This window comes from Cnephaeus nilssonii (genome assembly GCF_951640355.1).
Source record: "Cnephaeus nilssonii genome assembly, chromosome: 20".
Lineage (NCBI taxonomy): Eukaryota > Metazoa > Chordata > Mammalia > Chiroptera > Vespertilionidae > Cnephaeus > Cnephaeus nilssonii.
In genome coordinates, this window is record NC_137091.1 from 46,064,491 (window position 1) to 46,085,393 (window position 20,903).

Sequence of the window (20,903 nt, forward strand, 5' to 3'; positions counted from 1 at the left end):
TGACTCCAAGGTCCCTGGTCCCCGTCCTTGGTCCTCTTCTCCTGACCTCGTAGGACTCCAGTGCAGGGTCCGCAACCTCAAAACTCCACGGGGCGAGGCCGGTAACAAAAGGAGTGCAGTGGGCCTGGCCGGCCGCCTGGGGAGCAGGTGCCCACCTGCAGGGGGCGCCCGGCGGCAGCCAACCCTGCTCCCACCCCTCCCGCACCTCCCCTGCCACCCACCTCCCGGCAGGAATGGGGACTCTATTGCCAGATCTGGTGACTTTTTTCTTTTTTAGGAGAATCCAGAGATTCAGAGTTCAGTGTGCAATGTCTGGATTCGAACAGGCTGGTCATTAAAGCCCTGCTTTTAAGAAGCAGCGGGGGTCCAAGAAAAGCCTCTCATTTGCAAATCTGATTAGAAGCCCAGAGACGGAAGGGACACCCGCTCTCCACACCCACGTCCCGCCGAAAGGAGGTGTCTCCACTCGGAAGGCAAACCCCTTGCCAAGCGCAGATGGAATCCCCAGACACTGGGCAGAGGCGTGGGTGTGGGCGGGTGAGGACGTTCTCGAGCAAAGCTTACATTCTGGAAGTGGGGCGTGTGTGTGTGTGTGGGGGGGGGTGACTGAAAGAAAATACACACGTGAACACATGAAATCAGGGAATGGGAAATGCCACGGAGAAAGCAAACCCGAGGCGGGACAGAAAGACACTGTCGGGAGTGGGGGTTCTGTGCAGAGCAGGAGCCGCAAAGCCTTCTTGGAGGGGAGACGGACCTCAATGATCGTCTTGTGCCGGTCTGGTAGGAAGAGCACTGCAGAAGAGGGAACAGCATGTGCAAAGGCCCTGAGGCCGACGTAAGTTTGGCTTTTTCCAGGAACAGAAAGAAGGGCAGGCCGCGGTGTGGGGCGATGTTCCGGGATCGTTGAACTCAGGAGGTGACAAAGGTGGGGGCTGGGGGGCCAGGGCGTGGGCTGCTGTGGTGGGAGCAGCCATACCTGGGGAGAAGGTGTCAGCTCAGAGCGACTTTAAATGTTCCAGCCCCCCGCTGCCCCAGACATGGAGCAGGCTCAGAGACTGTTCTCAGAGGCCTATGCGAGGGACGGGACGGGACAGGGACACTTCTCCTGGGGGCCAGGAGGGAGGACTATGCCAGGAGGAGGAGGAACTAGAGGTTGTTGGTGTGCCGGGCAGAGTTAACACCTTCCAGGGTCTTCCTCATTCTCCTCGGTAACCGGGGACGGTGGGGGTTCCATCCAGCAGGGCAGGACCCCCAGGTTCTGGGAAGAGAAGTGACTTGTCCAAGGTCACACAGCCAGGCCCCCGAAAAGAATGAGTAAATGGGTTTTTTTTTTGCACCTAAGCCTGGGACCGCCATCTCCTCGCCATTCCCAGCCCCCAGATCAGGTCTCCCAGTCCCCCCCGCCGCCATTCTCTTGTTCTCCTGGAGGTGAGGGTTGGGATGGAAGGAAGAAGGAAATTTCTTCCCTAAAGTCAATGTTATTCGTGAAAGTAGAGAAGCTGAACTATGTCCCACAGGAAGGAGGGGCTGGGGGCCAGGGCTCCTGGGTCGAGGGAGGAGGGGCTTGGGGCCTGTACTCCTGGGTCTGATGGACCAGGGGCTGGGATCCAGACTCCTGGGTCTGAGGGAGGAGGGTCTGGGGGCCTGGACCCCTGGGTCTGAGGGAGGAGGGGCTGGGGGCCTGGACCCCTGGGTCTGAGGGAGGAGGGGCTGGGGGCCTGGAGTCCTGGGTCTGAGGGAGGAGGGGCTGGGGGCCTGGACTCCTGGGTCTGAGGGAGGAGGGGCTGGGGGCCTGGACTCCTGGGTCTGAGGGAGGAGGGGCTGGGGGCCTGGACTCCTGGGTCTGAGGGAGGAGGGGCTGGGGGCCTGGACCCCTGGGTCTGAGGGAGGAGGGGCTGGGGGCCTGGACTCCTGGGTCTGAGGGAGGAGGGGCTGGGGGCCTGGACCCCTGGGTCTGAGGGAGGAGGGGCTGGGGGCCTGGGCCCCTGGGTCTGAGGGAGGAGGGGCTGGGGGCCTGGGCCCCTGGGTCCGAGGGAGGAGGGGCTGGGGGCCTGGACTCCTGGGTCCGAGGGAGGAGGGCTGGGGGCCTGGGCTCCTGGGTCCGAGGGAGGAGGGCTGGGGGCCTGGGCTCCTGGGTCCGAGGGAGGAGGGGCTGGGGACCTGGACTCCTGGGTCTGAGGGAGGAGGGGTGGGGGCCTGGGCTCCTGGGTCCGAGGGAGGAGGGCTGGGGGCCTGGGCTCCTGGGTCCGAGGGAGGAGGGCTGGGGGCCTGGGCTCCTGGGTCTGAGGGAGGAGGGCTGGGGGCCTGGACCCCTGGGTCTGAGGGAGGCTGACATTGCACCTGAAGCAGAAGGGAGGGGCTTCAGGAGAGTCTCCGGCCCGGGGTTCTGGGGATCGAGCCGGAGGACGTGGGGACGCCGGGGGCGGAGGGGGTAGGGGCCGGGCCGCAGTAACAAAGGCCTCTCCCTCCCACAAGCAACCCCCCTCGGCCCCGCCTCCCCGGCCCCCCGCTCGCCCTGATTGGTCCGTCTTCCTGCCCGTCAGCGCCGCCCCCCTCCCCGGGTCTGCAGCAGCTCCGGCCGCCTCGTCGCGCCCCCCCAGCCCCTTCCCCCGCCCCCGCCGCCCCCCCGGGCCGGTGCAGCCGCTGGCGGGGTCCCCTCCCCCTCCCCCTCTCCCCCCAGGCCTCGCGCGCCCCGGGACGGCCCCCCCCTCTCCCCTCCCCCTCCGCGCCGCCGCTGCCGCGATGCCCCCCCCTGCGCCCGGGGCCCGGCTCCGGCTCCTCGCCGCCGCCGCCCTGGCCGGCCTGGCCGTCATCAGCCGAGGTACCGCAGCGCCGGGGGCGGGGGTCCGGGCGCCGGGTCCCGGGCGGGGACGGGGCTGGGGGGTGCATCCGCGGGCGGGGAAGGGGACGCCCCCGGACGCCGAGGTCTGGGCCCGGGCGAGGGTGCCTCCCGGGGCTGGCAGAGGGGTGCTCGGGCGCCTGGATCGGTGCCCGGGGGGTGGTCCGGTTCTGGGGCGCGAGCCTGGGCCTGGAGGCGGCGGGGCGACCGAGGGTCGCGGACACTGGCCCCGGCGGGGGGCGGGGTGTGCGGCCCCGGATCAGGGAGGGGGTCCGACGCTGAAGTAAGGGTCCCCGGGCAGGATCTCTGAACTGAGTTGGGGCGTCGGGGTCGGGGGATGCCCCGTCCGGGGCCCTTCTCTGCGTGCAGAGGGCCCGTGGGGGTCCCGGCCCGAGGGCCGGGGCTGGAGTGTGTGGGCGAAGGTGGGGGATGGGGTCTCCCCGGGCTCAGTGTGAGGAGGGGCCAGCTGTCCCGAGACCTCGGTCCCAGGGCCAGGCCGGCAGGGTGGGGGCTGGCCTCCCAGCTGGGTCCTGTCGGCTGGGGGAAAGTGTGGTATTTGGGGGTGCAGTTATGTGGGGGAAGGGGGTCCAGGAAGTTGGGCCGGGGACTCAGAGGCGGTAGCTCCTGGTTCCCAGCGGGACTGGGGGGTGAGAGAAGGGCAGACTGAGAAGGGAGGAAGGGCTGACCCGGGTCAAGGGTGAATGTCAGCCCTCCCGGGGGGAAGGGGGCTGGGGGCTGGGGGCTGGGCTGTGGAGCAGGGAGGGGGTGCACGGGGGTGCAGGGGGTGCAGGGGGCCGTGTCTGCATAGAGGACTGTGTCCTCCCAGCGGGGGCTGCCGCCCAGGCGGCCTGGCAGATGCCCCTGAGGAGGGAGGGGCGAGCAGGGAGGCAGGGTTCATTGGGGGCTTCTGGAGCCCCTCCCCCTGCCCCCCAGCTCTGCCTCCAAACAAGGGTCACGGAGTCAGGGACACACAGTCAGGGACAGCCCAGAGCCCCCAACAGTCTCAGCCAGGCAGCTGCGCCCCCGCCTCCCGCCCCCACACACCGGGTCTGGCTCAGCCACGTCCACACGTCACTGAGGCCAAGGCGGAGCGCACCTGGCCGGGCACCTGCAGCCGCCACGGCCCCGCCAGCAGGATGGTCCCGCCAGCAGGGCTCTGTGCACGCAGGTCAGGGGTCAGCCAGCCCTCACAGCCTCGGGGCCGGGCCCAGCGGGGCCCAGCATCAGCCCCTCCCTGGTGCAGGTCTGACAGGCTAGCTGACTGACTGCCCCCCTGCCTCTGTCTGTCCATCTCTGTCACTTGTTCTTTGTGTCTCTCCAGGCGTCTCAGCCATTTCCGGGGGCTCCCTGGCTCCCACTCCCTGGGTCTGTCTCTCCATCCCTGCTGGTCTCAGCACAATCTCCCGTCGGTCCCTCCTGCCTCTGGAAATGCCCCCCATTGTCCCCCGCCCCCAGTGCCTCTCGGTCCCTTCCTGGCTCTCCCACCAGAGCCTTGGGCCTCGGTCACCTCTGGGGATTCACATCCCCTTTGGTCCCTGACACCTCCCTGTCTCCAGCCGCCTCCCTCTCCTCCCCTCACTCCCTTCCCTCCCCCTTCACCTCCTCCCGCCCTCTCTCCCCTTCTCCTCTCAAAGTAACTTCCCACTTTTCACTTCTCTGGCCCCCAGACTTCCTGGTGCTGACACCTGCGGGGCTGGGAGCTTAGTGGGGCCACGAGGAGGCTTAGGACCCAGGCCAAGTGCCTGCCCAGCTCTGGGCCTCGGATTCCCCACCTGGGAATGGAGGGCTGGGGAGCGGGGGAGTGGGGGGGAGCTGACACAGAATCAGGAGGCAGGCAGACAGCCCCACCTGCCCACCCACTGACGGAGTTGGGGCTCCCTGAGAAAAAGCTCCTGGGAGAGACACAAAATTGCCTCTCCTCTCTTACGTTTTCCAAATTGCGGGGGGGATGCGTGCAGGTTACCAGTCCTCTACAGGGTGTCCCGGCCCCGCCCTCTCCCACCTACACCGTCGGACACCCAAAGTTCCACGTGATGGAGACCAGCTAAGCCCGCTTCTCTGCCGTTGGCATTTTAGATATTGTTCTAGCTTTCACTTTTTTGCCTCTAACTTTTTTCTCCGTATTAGACAGAGAGGGCAGGGTGGGCCCAGCCGTGCGGACCAGGGTCCACCCTGCTTGTCTGGACGAGGTCTCGGCCTCATCCCTTCCCGTAGCATGTACTGACTGAGCACAGTCTGTTCCAGGCACTGGGTCTGCACAGCCACAGCCAGGGGCTCCTCCTGGGACCCAGGGAGATCAAATAACGAAAAAATCTAAAAGCAAGCCAGCAAGTCAATATGGGTCAGTTCAGAGAGTGACGGGCGAGTGGAGAAAATTAGGGACGAGCTGGCCACGTGAGCAGTTGAGACGGAAAGGAGCGGAGAAGTCAGCCTTCAAGGACCCCGAGAACCCCAGGGGCAAAGGCGGGAACCAGCGGAAATTTCCGGGGGCCTTGGCTCAGCGTTCAGGCTCCGGGCATCAGTGATGGGAAGGCCCCTGGACTTCCACGGTCAGCAATGAGAAAGAGGGTGGGGGGGGAGCTTTTCGGTGTAGGGAGGCCAGGCCCCACCCCTCTCACCCTCTTCCCTGCCAGAGCCACAAACCCCCTCCCAACGTGCCCCCCCCCGCCCCTCCCCGGGCTCACACACACTCCTGGGCCTCGGGGTCCCCACCTGTGGGTCCCCAGGACTGTGGAATCCATGAATCCCCTCATTGTTAGACCCTAATTTTAACCAAGTTTCTTCCAGGCGCAAAAGGAGGTCTTATCTCCAACTCAAGGTCACCCAGCTTGTTAGATATCCCCTTTTGTCTCGGAACTCACCCACCTGCCACCTTCGCCCCTTGATTTATCAAACAGGCATGGGGGCTGCTAGTTTGGACCGGCTGAGACCCATGTGGTCCCTCCGGTCACTACTGGACCCCCAGACAGGCTGGCACCTGCCCCCTAATTACCCCACCGAGCAGCTGCTGGCGGGCACTTAACCAGCCGGCTCTGTGGTGAACCGTTCCTTGAATGACCTCATTTCCTCCCCCTCCCCCACCACCACCACCTGATAAGGAAGGCACGATGATCATCCCTGATCACAGGTGGGGAAACTGAGTCCCAGGCAGGTGGAGGAGCTTGTGCAACACAGAGGCAGAGGTGGGATTTGAACCTGAGTAACCCAGCTGCCCAGTCTGTTCTTCCAGGCGCCTGCTAAATGCTAGTGTCAGAGCTGACGGGGCGTCTGAAAGGTCGCCAACTCGGGAGGGTGCTGGGCACAGAGCAACTACACCCAGACGCGCCCTGCCCTTCCCACTCCCCACACCCGGGAGCCTGACCCTGGACCAGGGAGAGCAATAGATGTGGCTTTGGAACAGCGAGCATTTATTGGGTCCTTTCTGCATGCTAAGCCCTCCGAGGGAAAAACTGTTTTTTCTCTCTCTCTCTCTCTCTCCCTCTCCCTCTCCCTCTCTCATCTTTAAATATATTTTTATTGATTTCAGAGAGGAAGGGAGGGGGAGATAGAAACATCAATGATGAGAGAGAATCATCCATCGGCTGCCTCCTGCACGCCCCACACTGGGGATCAAACTGTGACCTCTTGGTTCCCGGGTGGACGCTCAACCACTGAGCCACAACCGGCTGGGCTACTTTTCTCTCTTTTACAGACGGGGGAACTGAGACTCAAACTGGTGTGTGGGGGGGGGTGGGGGGTGGGGGTGGGGGGTCGTCACCCAGACAGGAAATGGTGTTGCAGATATTTGATGTCCCAGCACAGGCTCCTCGGGGCTTTCTTATCCAGTCTCTGGAGACCATCTCTTCCCTCTATGAACAGTTCCCTGCTCTCAGCTAAGCCCAGCTCTGGGGAACGCGGCCAAGATTCGGGCCCTCGGGGAATTCCTGGCCAGGTGGGGGACGCTGCCGCAGCGGAGTCAACGTTACCCGTTACAGAGAGTGGAGACCCTCCGCTGTGGACAGTCAGGGAGGTCCTCCTGGAGGAGGGGGCATTTGCGTTTGGGTCTTGAAGAATGAGTAGGAGTTCAAGAGTTGGGGAGGCATGTTGCAGGCATCCACGTATGTTCTTCCACTCATTCAGCAACTATTTCCCAAAGCCTTGCGGGGCCAGACCCCGTGCTGGGAGATGCTGGGGACACAGGCCTGAGTCAGACCCGGGCTCTGCCCCCATGAAACTTGGGATTGCCCTCTGCCAGGCCCCGAGCTGGGCACGCTGGAGACACAGAGGTGGGCTGCCCCAGCTCCTGCCCTGGAGGAGCAGGTTTGGGAGGCCGTTGACCCTGATCCAGGTTCGCCATCTCTCCCAGGAGAGGCCCCGCCATAGCAGGTCCCTGAAGAAGGAGAAGCGTTTGATGGGAAACTATGAGGCAGAGAGATGGACCAGGCTGGGCCCCACGTGCACTGAGGGAGGCCAGGCCGGAGAGGGACACCAGGGCCCAACACCGGGCTGAGGGGCTGGGACTCTGTCCCGATGGCAGCACGGAGCCACGGGAGGGGCGGGCAGCTCTGTGTGTTGGAAAGCCCCCCTCCGGCAAGGCGGTTGTCTGTCTGTATTTCTGTCCGTACTTCTGTCAGCCAGGACATTTGCCCAGGGTCCTGGCTGCTGGTGTGGGGTCCGCTCCTCGCCCCAGAGCCCTGGTGTGTGGGTGCAGCTCCCGCAGTGGCTCCTGGCTGGAGTGGGGCTGAGCCAGGAGCCCTGGTGCCCTCCCAGTTTGCCTGGCACCTTGGACAGCTCCCTCCTTAACCCAGGCCGGGTCCCCCTCCTTCAAACTGGGACAGTGGCTGCTAAGGGAGGGGGATGCCCCCCCAGCGGGCATTTAGCAATGGCTGGAGGCATTTCTGGTTGTCCCCACCCTACGGTGGGAGGAGCTACTGGCGTCTAGGGGGTCAAGGCCAGGGTGCTGAGCATGAGCACCTCCTTCCCTGGGCAGGGCCGCCCCACAGCGAGGAATCCTCCCGCCGAGCCAGCCGTGGAGAGGCCCTGCCCAGGACATGTGTGACCAGGAGTGTGACAAATCCTGCGTGTGTATGTGTGTGTGTGTGTGTGTGTGTGGCCATGTGTGATCTGATTGTAGGTGACAGCGTGACTGTGTGCGCCTGATCCTTGGCCCAGAGCGGCCCCTTTGTAGTTCAGAGGCTGTGACGACGTGGCTGTGACATTGCACAGGCTGTAGCTTCGTGCACGACATTCCAGAGGGGGGGGGGGGCTGGAGGTGTCACACAGGACTAGGCCACGTGTGTGTGTGTGTGTGTGTGTGTGTGTGTGTGTAAAGAGGGCCCCCTCAGTAGGGCTGTGACTGTGTAGACTTTGCACCTGCGTGTGGGAGGCGGTTGGTGTCAGTGTAACTGTGCTGTTCTGTCCATGGGGGCGGGGGGGGGGGGGGGCGGGACTCAGGGTGCGATGCAGCTTGGCCTGACTGTGGCCACGGGCGTGCTCCTGAGAAAGACTTGCCTTTTCTAATGGCTTTCCTTTCCGCTGGGTGTGTCCCGGGCGGTGCTGTCACCCTGAGGGGGCCCTGAGCAGGCCCCGTCGCCATTCACGGGACCGAGTGTGGGATGTGTCCTGGGCCTGGTGGCTGTGTGTGTCCCTGTGCAGGTCCATCTGCTGGCCGCCTCCTGCTGCTCCCAGGGCCGTGGGTGGCCCTGTCCACTCTGCACCGCTGGGGCGGGCGGGCCCCTCCCTCCATCCAGGAGTGCCTGGGGGAGGCCTGGGGGAGGCCTGGGGGAGGGGCTGCCCACTGTGCTGGCTCTGCCCCAGCCCTGTCCTGAGGGGCTGCTGATGGAGAGGGCCCTCGGGAGTCATTGGGGCAGCACGGGCAATTAATTCATCAGATTAATTAGCTCCTCATCCCGGGGCAGGGCAGGGCCCTCCCTCCCTGGCGTCCAAGGTCATCCGGCCGCCTCCTCTTCCCAGCCTGGTGCATCTCCATCCGGCTGCTTCCACTGCCCAGCCCCCACTCCTGGCTCCGGTCCAGCCCGCTGGCCACGGTCCACGGAGAGATGAATGGGTGGGGGCGGGGGCCCTGCCGGGCAATGGGGCCCGCAGGCTGCACTGGAGTGTGCAGGCAGGCATGGGCCTGTGCCCGCAAGAGTGCGTCCGGGTGGGCAGGGCACACGGGTGTGTCTGTGTAGACTCGTGTGTCTGCAAAGGTTGGTGTGTGGCTGTGCACCATGCCTAAGGGTGTGTTTGTGTGTTTGTGTTAGATGCATGTGTTTGTGTGTATGTGTGTGTGTGTGTGCATCTGTGTCTGTATGTCTATGTGTGTATGCATGAGAGTTGAGTGCATGCAGCCAGCTCCATATGTGTGTTATCATGTATTTCAGAATTAATGTGTGCACATGTGTGTGTCTGCATCTGTTGGTTGCATAGGTACATGCGTCTCTGTGTATGTATCTGTGTACTCATACACCTGAATATGTGTGCCCATGTCCATCTGTGTGTGTGAATGTGTGTATCTGTGGAAGTGTTTGTTGCATTTGTGTATGTGTGTCTGCCCGTGTATATGTATCTATGCGTTTTTAATCCGTTCATGTGTCTCCTCACTGTGAATACATGTGTGCCTGCGCATACATGTGTGTGTTTGTGTGTGTGCACACATGTGTCTATACATGTATAAATATCTGTGTGTGTATGTATGTGTCTCTGTAAACAGTATCTGTGAGTGTATGTGTGTGAACATGTGTGTTTGGTGTACATGTGCCTTGCATACATGTGTGTTCGTGTGCGATGATTGGGGGTGTGGTCTCAGTGTCTCTGGAGGGTGTAGGTTTGTGTGTCCCGGTCTGTCTGAGTCAGTGTGGGCTTGTGGGAAGAAACATGTTGTGTGTGTGTCCTCTCGGAGTGTGTCTGCCGTGTGTTTCTGGAGTCATCAGTGAACATGTGTGTGGTGGGTGTGGAGAATGTCTGTGTCTGTGAGGGCACGCGTGTGCATGTGTGTGAGTGTGTGTGTGTGAGTGTGTGTGTGTGAGTGCGTGTGTGTGAGTGTGTGTGAGTGTGTGAGTGTGTGAGTGTGTGAGTGAGTGTGTGTGAGTGTGAGTGTGTGAGTGTGTGTGTGAGTGAGTGTGTGTGTGTGAGTGTGAGTGTGTGTGTGAGTGAGTGTGTGTGAGTGTGTGTGAGTGTGTGTGTGAGTGTGTGTGTGAGTGTGTGTGTGTGAGTGTGTGTGTGAGTGTGTGTGTGAGTGTGTGTGTGAGTGTGTGTGTGTGTGAGTGAGTGTGAGTGAGTGTGTGTGTGAGTGTGTGTGTGAGTGTGTGTGTGTGTGAGTGTGTGTGTGTGTGTGTGTGAGTGTGTGTGTATGAGTGTGTGTGTGTGTGAGTGTGTGTGTGTGAGTGTGTGTGTGTGTGTGTGTGAGTGTGTGTGTGTGAGTGTGTGTGTGAGTGTGTGTGTGAGTGTGTGTGTGTGAGAGTGTGTGTGTGTGTGAGTGTGTGTGTGAGTGTGTGTGTGAGTGTGTGTGTGTGAGTGTGTGCCCAAGCACAGTGCCCGCTGTGCTGAGCTGATCCTCCCTCCACAGGGCTGCTGTCCCAGAGCCTGGAGTTCAGCTCTCCCGCCGACAACTACACAGTGTGCGAAGGCGACAATGCCACCCTCAGGTGTGGGCCCGGCCGCAGTCCCGCCTCTCACCTCCCCTGGGGAACACCGTCCCGGCCTGACACAGCCCGTGACTCCCCTCCGGAGAGGCCCTAGGGCACGGACTCCGGGCCTCGGTGTCCCTGCCTGTCAAACGGGCGGAGGAGTGGTAACCACTATGTCCTTTGTTGTGGGGAGTCAAGGTTCTGTACACCCCCCGGGCGAGAGCGCGGCACACTGTGGCTGCCGAGTCCGTGAGAGCCAGGGTCGCCCGCCGTTCCCAGGCCTCGGCCTCTGCCCACTCTGGGTGCCTGCCCCCTCCCTCTGGGTGCCTGCCCCCTCCCTCTGGGTGCCTGTCCCCTCCCTCTGGGTCCCTGCCCCCTCCCTCTGGGTCCCTGTCCCCTCCCTCTGGGTGCCTGTCCCCTCCCTCTGGGTCCCCGTCTCCCTCCCTCTGGGTCCCTGTCCCCTCCCTCTGGGTGCCTGTCCCCCTCCCTCTGGGTCCCTGTCCCCTCCCTCTGGGTCCCCGTCCCCCTCCCTCTGGGTCCCTGTCCCCTCCCTCTGGGTCCCTGCCCCCTCCCTCTGGGGGACTCTCTCTCTCTCTCCCTCTCTCTCTCTCTCTCCCCCCCTCTCTCTGGGTCTCTATCCCCTCCCTCTGGGTCTCTCTCTCTCCCTCAATCTCTGTCCCCCTCTCCCAGAGTGCCTGTCCTCCTCCCTCTGAGTCTCTGGCACAACAATCCCTTCATAACCTCCAGCTACCACTCCATGCTCACTTGAGCTCTCCACCCTCCCTCTCGGGGGCTCAGTTCACCCACCTGCGAAGTGGGCACCGTCACCTCTGCCTCCCAGGGCAGGGCTCCCGTGGGACCTGGACATGTAGTGGGCCTCCCCCCAGTCCCCCCCAGCCCCTGCGATGGGAGAACCTGGGGGACCAGGCTTGGGGGGGAGGAGAGGGGGGACCGAGAAGAACCTTCCTCCCCTCCGCCTCCCGGCAGCTGCTTCATCGACGAGCACGTGACCCGCGTGGCCTGGCTGAACCGCTCCAACATCCTGTACGCGGGCAACGACCGCTGGACCAGCGACCCGCGGGTGCGGCTGCTCATCAACACGCCCGAGGAGTTCTCCATCCTCATCACCCAGGTGGGGCTGGGCGACGAGGGCCTCTACACCTGCTCCTTCCAGACCCGCCACCAGCCCTACACCACTCAGGTCTACCTCATCGTGCACGGTGAGCCGCGGGGGCGGGGCCGGGGGCGGGGCGGGGGCGGGGCGCCGTCCAGGCTCCGCCCACGGGGAGGCAGACACAGCCCGGCCCTTGCGGATTTCAGCCGGGAGGCGGGGACAGGCACACAGATAGCGGCCCTTGGAGAGCTACAGGGTGAGGGGAAGGTGTGCTCACAGGAAGATCCTATGCCCTGGCTCAGCCCCATTTATTGAGCACCTACTGTGCGCAGGCATTTGCTCCAAACTGGGGAGAGAGAAGCAGCCCATCAGGCTGCTCCCAGTCCTCTGGGGGTGACTTTCCAAGGAGAGGCGGCTTCCCAGACAGGCTGTCTGAGCTGAGACGTCAGCCAGGTGCAGAGCTGGGACCGGGAAGGAGCGCCAGGCGCGGGCGCCCAGGGAGAAAATGAGTCAGGCGTGCCCAGAGGGGCCTTGCATGGCAGGATGCATCAGCATTCGGAGTGGGCCAGAGGGGGCTGGGGGGGTCCACAGAGCGGGCAGGAGGGAGAGAGAGGGGTGAGGCTGCCTCGTGTGGCATCGGAAACGGGCTGAAGGGAGGGAGCATTCGCGGACACGGGAACCCAGGCACAGGGACGGCCCAGCGGGGCCGGGACAAGCCCGACTTGGGAGCCAGACCCGCCGCCTGGCTCCAACCTGGGCACCAGCACCAGCTGAGGGTCCCTGAGCAGGGGGGTCTCGGACCCCTCACACGCATCACATCCAAGACATCAGCAATTGCAAGGGGCTCCTTTACTGTATGCTCTGCTGGAAAAGGGAAAATCCTGCCAATGAAACTGGCATCCTGATAATAGAGGCATGATCAAGTGAGGTAAAAAAATAAATAAATAAAATAAACAGCCCTCGCCGGTTTGGCTTAGAGGAGAGAGCGTCCGCCTGAGGATGGAAGGGTCCCGGTCGCAATTCCAGTCAAGGGCACGTACCTTGCTCGTGCGGGAGGCAGCCAGTCCAAGTGTTTCTCTCACATCGATATTTCTCTCTGTCTTCCCCTCTCTCTCCCACTCTCTCTGAAAATCAATGGGAAAATATCCTTGGGACAGGATTAAATAAACAAATAATAAGTAATAAATAAAATAAAAAACATCTACGTGGGCCAGAATTGCTGGACACGGCCACGTCTACCCCGGAGGGAGGGTGGCTGTGAGGGTTTCATAAGCTAATTTTTGCAAAGCACTGAGAACAGGGTTTCCCACACCAGAAGCACCAGGTGAGCATTTGTAAAATGAGCTATTTTTTAAAAAATTAATAATAGCAAATGAATAAAAATAGAGATGGGGAGAGAGAAACTCAGGACAGAGAATAGAAAAGCTAAGATAGGATGAAGGCAGAGACAGAGACGGAGAAAGAGTGAGGAAGACAGAAGTTAGACATGAAGCCAGATCCAGAGGAAGGGAAAACCGGAAAATCTTACAGAAAGACAGGGAAAGTCAGCTGGACTCCTGGGTCAGAGGGAGGAGGGGCTGGGGGCCTGGACTCCTGGATCTGAGGGAGGAGGGGCTGGGGGCCTGGACTCCTGGATCTGAGGGAGGAGGGGCTGGGGGCCTGGACTCCTGGGTCTGAGGAAGGAGGGGCTGGGGCCTGGCCTCCTGGGTCTGAGGGAGGAGGGGCTGGGGGCCTGGACCCCTGGGTCTGAGGGAGGAGGGGCTGGGGCCTGGACTCCTGGGTCAGAGGGAGGAGGGGCTGGGGGCCTGGACCCCTGGGTCTGAGGGAGGAGGGGCTGGGGGCCTGGACTCCTGGGTCTGAGGGAGGAGGGGCTGGGGGCCTGGACTCCTGGGTCTGAGGGAGGAGGGGCTGGGGGCCTGGACTCCTGGGTCTGAGGGAGGAGGGGCTGGGGGCCTGGACTCCTGGGTCTGAGGGAGGAGGGGCTGGGGGCCTGGACTCCTGGGTCTGAGGGAGGAGGGGCTGGGGCATGGACTCCTGGGTCTGAGGGAGGAGGAGCTGGGGGCCTGGACTCCTGGGTCTGAGGGAGGAGGGGCTGGGGGCCTGGGAGCCCATACCCAGCCTGTCGCTGACCTCTCTCCCCTCCCCCGAAGTCCCTGCCCGCATCGTGAACATCTCCTCGCCTGTGACGGTGAATGAGGGGGGCAACGTGAACCTGCTCTGCCTGGCTGTGGGGCGGCCGGAGCCTACAGTCACCTGGAGGCAACTTCGAGGTGAGGACCTCACCCCTGGCCCAAAGCCCTTCTCCTGCTCCACAGTTTGGGCCCCATGTTTCCCCGTGTCCCTAGCCAGATGTCCAGAGCCCTCCGTTCCCCCAGCCGTGATCCCCGACACCCTTGTGATGACTTGCTTTGCCCCTCCCACCCCGCTCCCCTCACTTCCCTGGCAGACCTCAGATCCTGAGAGCCTTCACCACCTGGCATCCCAGGCCTGGGCACACCCTCCACATCATCCATTAGATTCCAGCCCTGCCCCTCCTCCCCTCGCTCCACCCTGTCCCTACCCCAATATCCCCAGTGTCTTCCCCACCAGCCACAGGATTCTCCTGGACTCAGGTCCCTATACCATTGGAAGGCCTGAGCCAGGTCACGGCCAGTGGCCCCACCCACATTCCCGCCCCCTGGTTCCCAAAGTGTGTTCCCAAAATGGCAGCATCAGTGTCACCTGGGAACTGGCCAGAAAAGCACAGTCCTGATGACTAGATTTCCAGATGACTAGAAATCTCCCCCATCTCCATCTCCATCTCCATCACCATCACCCTCTCCATCTCCATCTCCATCCCCCACTCCATCTCCATCACCCTCTCCATCTCTATCACCATCTCCATCACCATCTCCATCCCCATCCCCATTTCCATCACCATCTCCATCACCATCACCATCCCCATCTCCATCACCATTCCCATCACCATCTCCATCACCATCCCCATCTCCATCACCATCTCCATCTCCATCCCCATCCCCTTTCCATCACCATCTCCATCACCATCTCCATCACCATCACCATCCCCATCTCCATCACCATCTCCATCACCTTCACCATCTCCATCCCCATCTCCATCTCCATCACCATCTCCATCTCCATCTCCACACTTTAACAAGCCCTTTAGGTGATTCCAACGGTCAAGCTGAGAGCCACTCCCTAGATTACCCCCAAACATAGTCCCAAGCTGCCTGAGTGTGACTTCCCAGACCTGATATCTCCCTTTTTACCTGGGTCTCACCACCAATTCCGAGATCTCTAGATCCTCATTCACTGGGTCTTTGGAGGCCAATGGTGCCAATCACTGGACACCCTGAGACTCCAGAACCCAATAACTAGGTGTCAGATTCCTGATCCTCCCCCAGTGGGTCATCTGAACCCCACAATCCTGGTCTAAGGTCCTGGTTTCCCAGGTGCCCTAAGTCCCAAAGGGTCTCTGAGCCCAGATCTGTCATAAGACCCTATGTATCCAGATTATTGATCCCAATCACCAGATCCCTAGTCTCTGAACCCCAAGAGCTAGATCCTAAAACTCAGGACCCTCCCCCATTGAGTCTGTATTTTCTGGATCTTTCTGAGCCCCAAGATCCTGGGATTCTCCCCCTCAGGGTCCTCTGAGCCCCATGATCTGAATCATGTGCTCCCAGATCCCTGGATCCCCTGCACCCCCAAATTCTAGGACCCTCCCTTCTGGGTTCCAGTTACTAAGCCCGGATCTCACTTCCTGCCCCACCCCTAGCGGGAGGTCCCAGCACCTCCCCCTACATCCCCCCCACCCCCACCCCAGGCCCTGCCTATCTCCCATTGGCCCCGGGCACTCAGGCCCTGCGGTGCCTGCCCCGCTGATGTGTGTCCGTGTTGTGCCCGTGTTGTCCCGTGTTAAGTGTTTGTGTCCGGCCCCGCCCCCTCCCTTCCCAACCTCCACAGACGGCTTCACCTCGGAGGGCGAGATCCTAGAGATTTCCGACATCCAGCGGGGCCAGGCTGGGGAGTATGAATGCGTGACTCACAACGGGGTCAACTCAGCGCCTGACAGCCGCCGCGTGCTGGTCACCGTCAACTGTGAGCCCCCGGGTCCCTGCGCGCGGAAGGGGGGCGGGCCCTGGGTCCTGAGGGAGGAGAGGTTGGGGGGCCCGGGCCCCGGAGAAGGAGGGAGGAGGGGGCTGGGGGCTGGGAGAATCCGCTGACCCCCGCCCGTCACCAGATCCTCCCACCATCACGGACGTGACCAGCGCCCGCACGGCCCCGGGCCGGGCCGCCCTCCTGCGCTGCGAGGCCATGGCGGTGCCCCCCGCGGACTTCCAGTGGTACAAGGACGACAGGCTGTGAGGACGGCGCCTGCCCCGGGGCGGGGGCGGGGGCGGGGGCGGATGCGGGGGGGGGGGGGACGGGAGGGGGAGGGGGAGGTGCCCGCGGAAGGCCGCACAGTCCTCCGTCCGGAGACCGGAGGGGCGGGTCCGGCTTTTGGTGATGGGTCCGCGGGCCCCAGAGCGAGCTGGTGGGGACTTGCTGGGAGCTTGGGCCCTTCGGTGATGAATGCTGGGCCTCCATCTCCTGGGGCCATTCGGGGAGAAGGCCGGGTGCTTGCGGAGGACCTGGCGGGGACGCTTTAGACCATTGGGGCCAGCGGGGTCCGGGAGTCCCTGGAGACGGGGGAGTCCAGTGTCCGGGGGGACAGGGGTGCCTGGAGAGGGGCGTCGGCGGCAGTGGCCCGGGATCCTTGACCTGGAGGCTGTGTGCGTGCGTGTGTCTGTCTGTCTGTCTGTCTGTCTGTCTGTCTCTGGGGTCTCCGGGGACTTGGGAAGCCTGACAGTCGAGGGCCTGGCTCTGCGCCCCGAGGGGTCACGGCCCGCCCCCTGACCCGGGTCCCCGCAGGCTGAGCAGCGGCGCGGCCGAGGGCCTGAAGGTGCAGACGGAGCGCACCCGCTCGATGCTCCTCTTCGCCAACGTGAGCGCCCGGCATTACGGCAACTACACGTGTCGCGCCGCCAACCGGCTCGGAGCGTCCAGCGCCTCCATGCGGCTCCTGCGTGCGTCTGAGCGCCGGTCGGCGGGGGGGGGGGGGGGGGCGGGGTCGTGATCGAGTGGGCGGGGCCTGAGCGGGGTGGGCGGGGTCTGGCGGGGTGGGCGGGGTCTGGGCGGTGGGGACGCTCTGAATGCCCCAGACTCGCTCAGAACCTCGGGAAGAGAAGGACGCTGGGACTCCGGCAATATAACCGACCAAGAAACCGATCCCTTCCATGATGATCGATTCTCTGAGTGCCCACTGAGGGCTGGGCGTTGGGCGCTGCGGACACAGCAGTGCCTGGGAGAGAAGATGCAGGGGCTCGCAGAATTTATGGTCTCGTAGTAGCAGAAAAGCAATAAACAAGTAGACACATAAATAAAATGAGAAGCAAACACACATACACATAACGAAGCCAGAAATAATAGGATTGGGGATGGTAGCATTAGATAACCCATCAAGAAAGCTTCCTGAATAGGGGTTACCTTTTTTTTTTTTTAATCCTCACCCAAAAGATATTTTTCCATTGATTTCTTTAGAGGGAGTGGAAGGGAGAGAGCAAGACAGAGAAATATCGATGTGAGAGAGACACATCGATTGGTTGCCTCCTACAGGAGCCCCGACCAGGGCCCAGGCCGGGGAGGAGCCTGCAACCTGGGCACATGCTCTTGACCGGAATCGAACCTGGGACCCTTCCATCTGCAAGCTGATGCTCTATCCACTGAGCCAAACCGGCCTGGGCAAGGGGGGTAACCTTTGAACTGAGTGGTAAGCAGCAGCCAGCTGTGCCCAGGTCTGCGGGAAGGGGAAGGGCGTTGCAGGTGAGGGAACAGCACAAGAAAAGGCACAGCAGGAGGCCAGCGTGACGTGAGCAGGGTGATCTGGGAACCTGAGGCTACAGAGGAAGGGGGAGCCAGTCTCCTGGGCGGGCCATGGTCAGGATTTTGGGTTTTATTCTATTTCAGGGCGAGGCTGCTGCAGGCTGTTAAGCAGGGGGGGTGGCATGTGGCTGATGCTTCTCAGAAGAATCTCATTGACTGCTCTTTGAGGAATGGGCTGGGGGGAGGGGTGGAAGTGGAGGCCAGGAGAGCAGACAGAGGCTACTGCAGTAATCCAGGCTTGGAGCTGTGGGGGGCGGGGGGGAGTGTCTACCTCAGGGAGATGTTTTGGGAGGTGGAGGGAAGAGTGAAGTAGAGGCCAGGTGATTCCAAAGTAGGCTTGAGCCTCTGGGTAGCAGGATGCAGTCATGAAGCACTGAAATGGAGAGGTGCGGGGCGCTGGGGCAGGGCGGTAGCCAGCCAGTCTTGGGGGACAGAAGTCAAGAGTGCAGTTTTGGACGAGCTGCCTGTACGATGCCTGGTGGAGGTTCCGGGTCGACGGGAACTGTGTGACTGAAAGACAGACACGCAGGGCCCCAGGCTGACGAAAAAGAGGGGGGGATGTGAGAAAAACGGGGAAATAAGAGAGACAGCCAAATGCTCTGAGATGCTGAGACTCAACACAGAAGAGTGGCCTGGCCGGGTAGCTGAGTTCGTGAAACATCCTCCCACGCACCCAAGGGTCCCTGGTTCGATTTCCAGCCAAGGCACATGCCCAGATGGTGGCGTCCATCCCCAGTCAGGGCACATAAGGCAGGCAACCGATGGACGTTTCTCTCTCACATTGATGTTTCTCTCTCTCTCTCTCTCCCTCTCCCTTCCTCTCTCTCTAAAATCAACTTAAAACCATACAAAACCAAACAAAATATCCGAAGAGCAGGCACACGGAGTGAAAGGCTCAGAATGGCCCCGGGAGAGGCAGCCTCCAAGGAGACCCTCAGGGCCCTCCTCCCAGGCCTCCTCCCGTGACCCTCTCTCTCCCCCCAGGCCCAGGCTCCGTGGAGAACTCAGCCCCGAGGCCCCCAGGACCCCTGACCCTCCTCTCCGCCCTGGGCTGGCTGTGGTGGAGGATGTAGGAAGAACCCAGTGCGGCTCGCCTCCCCCTGCGGGGGGCTGAGGCCGAGAGCCAGAGAAAAAGGGGGAGCGAGCGGCGTGGGTCTCGAAGGGGCCGAAGAGCTCTCGGCTGCCGAGGAAGAAGAAAGGAGGAGGAGGGAGAAGAAAGATCTCTAGAGAACCCATCACTGTGAGGGATAACGCAAAATTATGCATCTTTCTACAGCCATTCTCGCCACCGTTCACGTTTCTGATTGTGACCCACCCCCGCCACTCCCACCCCTCTCTTAGCTCAGGCTGGCAACCGGATCGCATGTGGGGAGTGGGTGTGCGTGTGTGCGTGTGAGCCTGCACGTGTGTGTGTGTGTGTGTGTGTGTGTGTGTGTGTGCGCATGGGAGTGGGTGGGCAGGGTGGGGAAGGGGGCTCCAATCTTCCCTCCCTGACACCCCCACATCCACTGCCCCGACCCTGCTGCCTCTCCCCTAGGGCTGGAGGTAGGTATGGGGGCTTCGTGGCAGAAGCTGTGAGGGGAGGTTATCCGAGCCCCTGCTTTCCCGGCATATGCACGCACACCCCCCTCTCCTCGCTGCTGAAGAGGTGTCTCCTGGGCAGGCGGGCCGTGGGGAGAGGGGTCAAGCTGTCACTCAGCCTCTGTGAGCGGGTGGGGGATCTCCATCTGGGCTCCGGGTCCCCCTGCTGTCAACCACCCACGGCCTGCAGCCGAGGCTCCATCGCTGGCTCACAGCCTGAGACCTCCCACCTCCCCCGTCCCCGCCCCCCCCCCCCCTGGACTTTCTGGGCCCTTCCTGGGCCAACCGGTGCTTCCATCCAACGGGCAGGCTGGTTCTGTGGCCACCTGTCTGTCTCAGTGCTTTGCCCCGCCCAACCCCCACGCCCTTTGGCCACCTGCAGTGCCAACCAGCTGCCCTCCGCGTCCCTGCAGCCGCCCACACCGATGGGCTTGCTGGTCTACTCCTCCCCGGCCTCTCCACCAACTACCAACTGCACCTCCCAAAGGCTGACGTGACCGCGCACACGTGCACACACACACACATACACACACACATAGACACACACACGCACACACACCAGCGATGGACCAGCAATAGCCCCCTGGCTCCAGCTGTAGCCCGTGACCAGCCGTGGTTCCCCCGAGGGTGGGCAACCGTTGTCAGGAGGCGGCGCTGCGGGGCTGTGGCTTCCGATTGTAGGAGTCTCCCACCCCGGCACACCACATCACGCCAACTGGGGGAGAGAGGTCCCACACAGACATCCGGAGCCCGGACCAAGATGGAGTCACCAGCTCCGACTCCCAGGAGACCCTCTACCAACACCTACCCTGAACCACACCATCCAGCGTTTGGGGGTTGGGGGTCGAGGACAGAGCAGGGGCAGGGTGGGGGGGCAAGGGGCAGTGACTGTACCTCAGACAGGGGCGTGGGCCCCATCCCACATTGTCTTCCATTCCCAGGGTCCGGGGGGATGGGGCTGGGAGGGGGAGGGAGGCGAGGGAGGGGGCGGGCGGGCCCTGGGGGCCGTGTGTTCCGATTCATGGGGAGTGTTGAGACCACCACACCAATAAACGCCTTTTTCCAAAGTCTCCGCCTGCAGGTGTCAATGACGTCATTGAAAGGATCCGGGTGCAGGGAGGTCAAAGGGTCGAGGTCATCGGCGGTGCCCCCAGCATCATTTCCTCTGGCCCCTTTCCCTTGGGGAGGTTTGGAACTGGCCTGGCACAGAGTAGAAGGCCTAGAGAAACTGAGCCCGCGGTGACGGCATGTGAGCTACTGGGTCAAAACACACCTGATGCCCACCTTCACTTACACACGCCACGTCCCCTGTGTGTTTAAGGCGATTCGTGTTAGGTTTTCTGTCTCTGGTGATTGAAAAAGAAATGACAACTCTACCTGATATAAAAGAGCTATAGCCCTAGCCGGTCTGGCTCAGTGGATAGAGCGTCGGCCTGCGGACTGAAGGGTCCCAGGTCCGATTCCAATCAAGGGCACGTACCTTGGTTGTGGGCACATCCCCAGTAGGAGGTGTGCAGGAGGCAGCTGACAGATGTTTCTCTCTCATCGATATTTCTTACTCTCTATTACTCTCCCTTCTTCTCTGTAGAAAATCAATAAAATATATATATTTTTTAAAAAATTGGAGTCCTGGGTCCCTGGATGGAGGGTCCAGGGACCCAGGACTCCAGCCCTCAGCCCTTCAACATGAGCTCTATTTCCCAACGGCCTCTTGCACCCCAATCTTGAACCAGAGGCCTCACCTCCGCTCCTTCCCTGAGACAGAGGCCGGTGGCCTGTGCTCTCGTTTTGTGCTCCCTCTTTCTCTGTGTCAGACCCGCCGCCGCCCATGATA

General features: G+C 62.0%; 1 protein-coding gene across 1 annotated transcript; it reads left to right on the forward strand.

Annotated features, from left to right (window-relative positions):
- Window positions 1-2,745: 2,745 nt before the first annotated feature.
- IGLON5 (IgLON family member 5) lies at window positions 2,746-18,610 on the forward strand (the record flags this gene model as incomplete). The annotated part of the gene is made up of 8 exons (XM_079800620.1): window positions 2,746-2,824; window positions 10,389-10,467; window positions 11,437-11,669; window positions 13,714-13,833; window positions 15,530-15,664; window positions 15,807-15,927; window positions 16,478-16,632; window positions 18,473-18,610. The coding sequence occupies 8 exons, from the start codon at window positions 2,746-2,748 to the stop codon at window positions 18,559-18,561; spliced, it is 1,011 nt and encodes a 336-aa protein (XP_079656746.1). The 3' UTR covers window positions 18,562-18,610.
- Window positions 18,611-20,903: the final 2,293 nt, after the last annotated feature.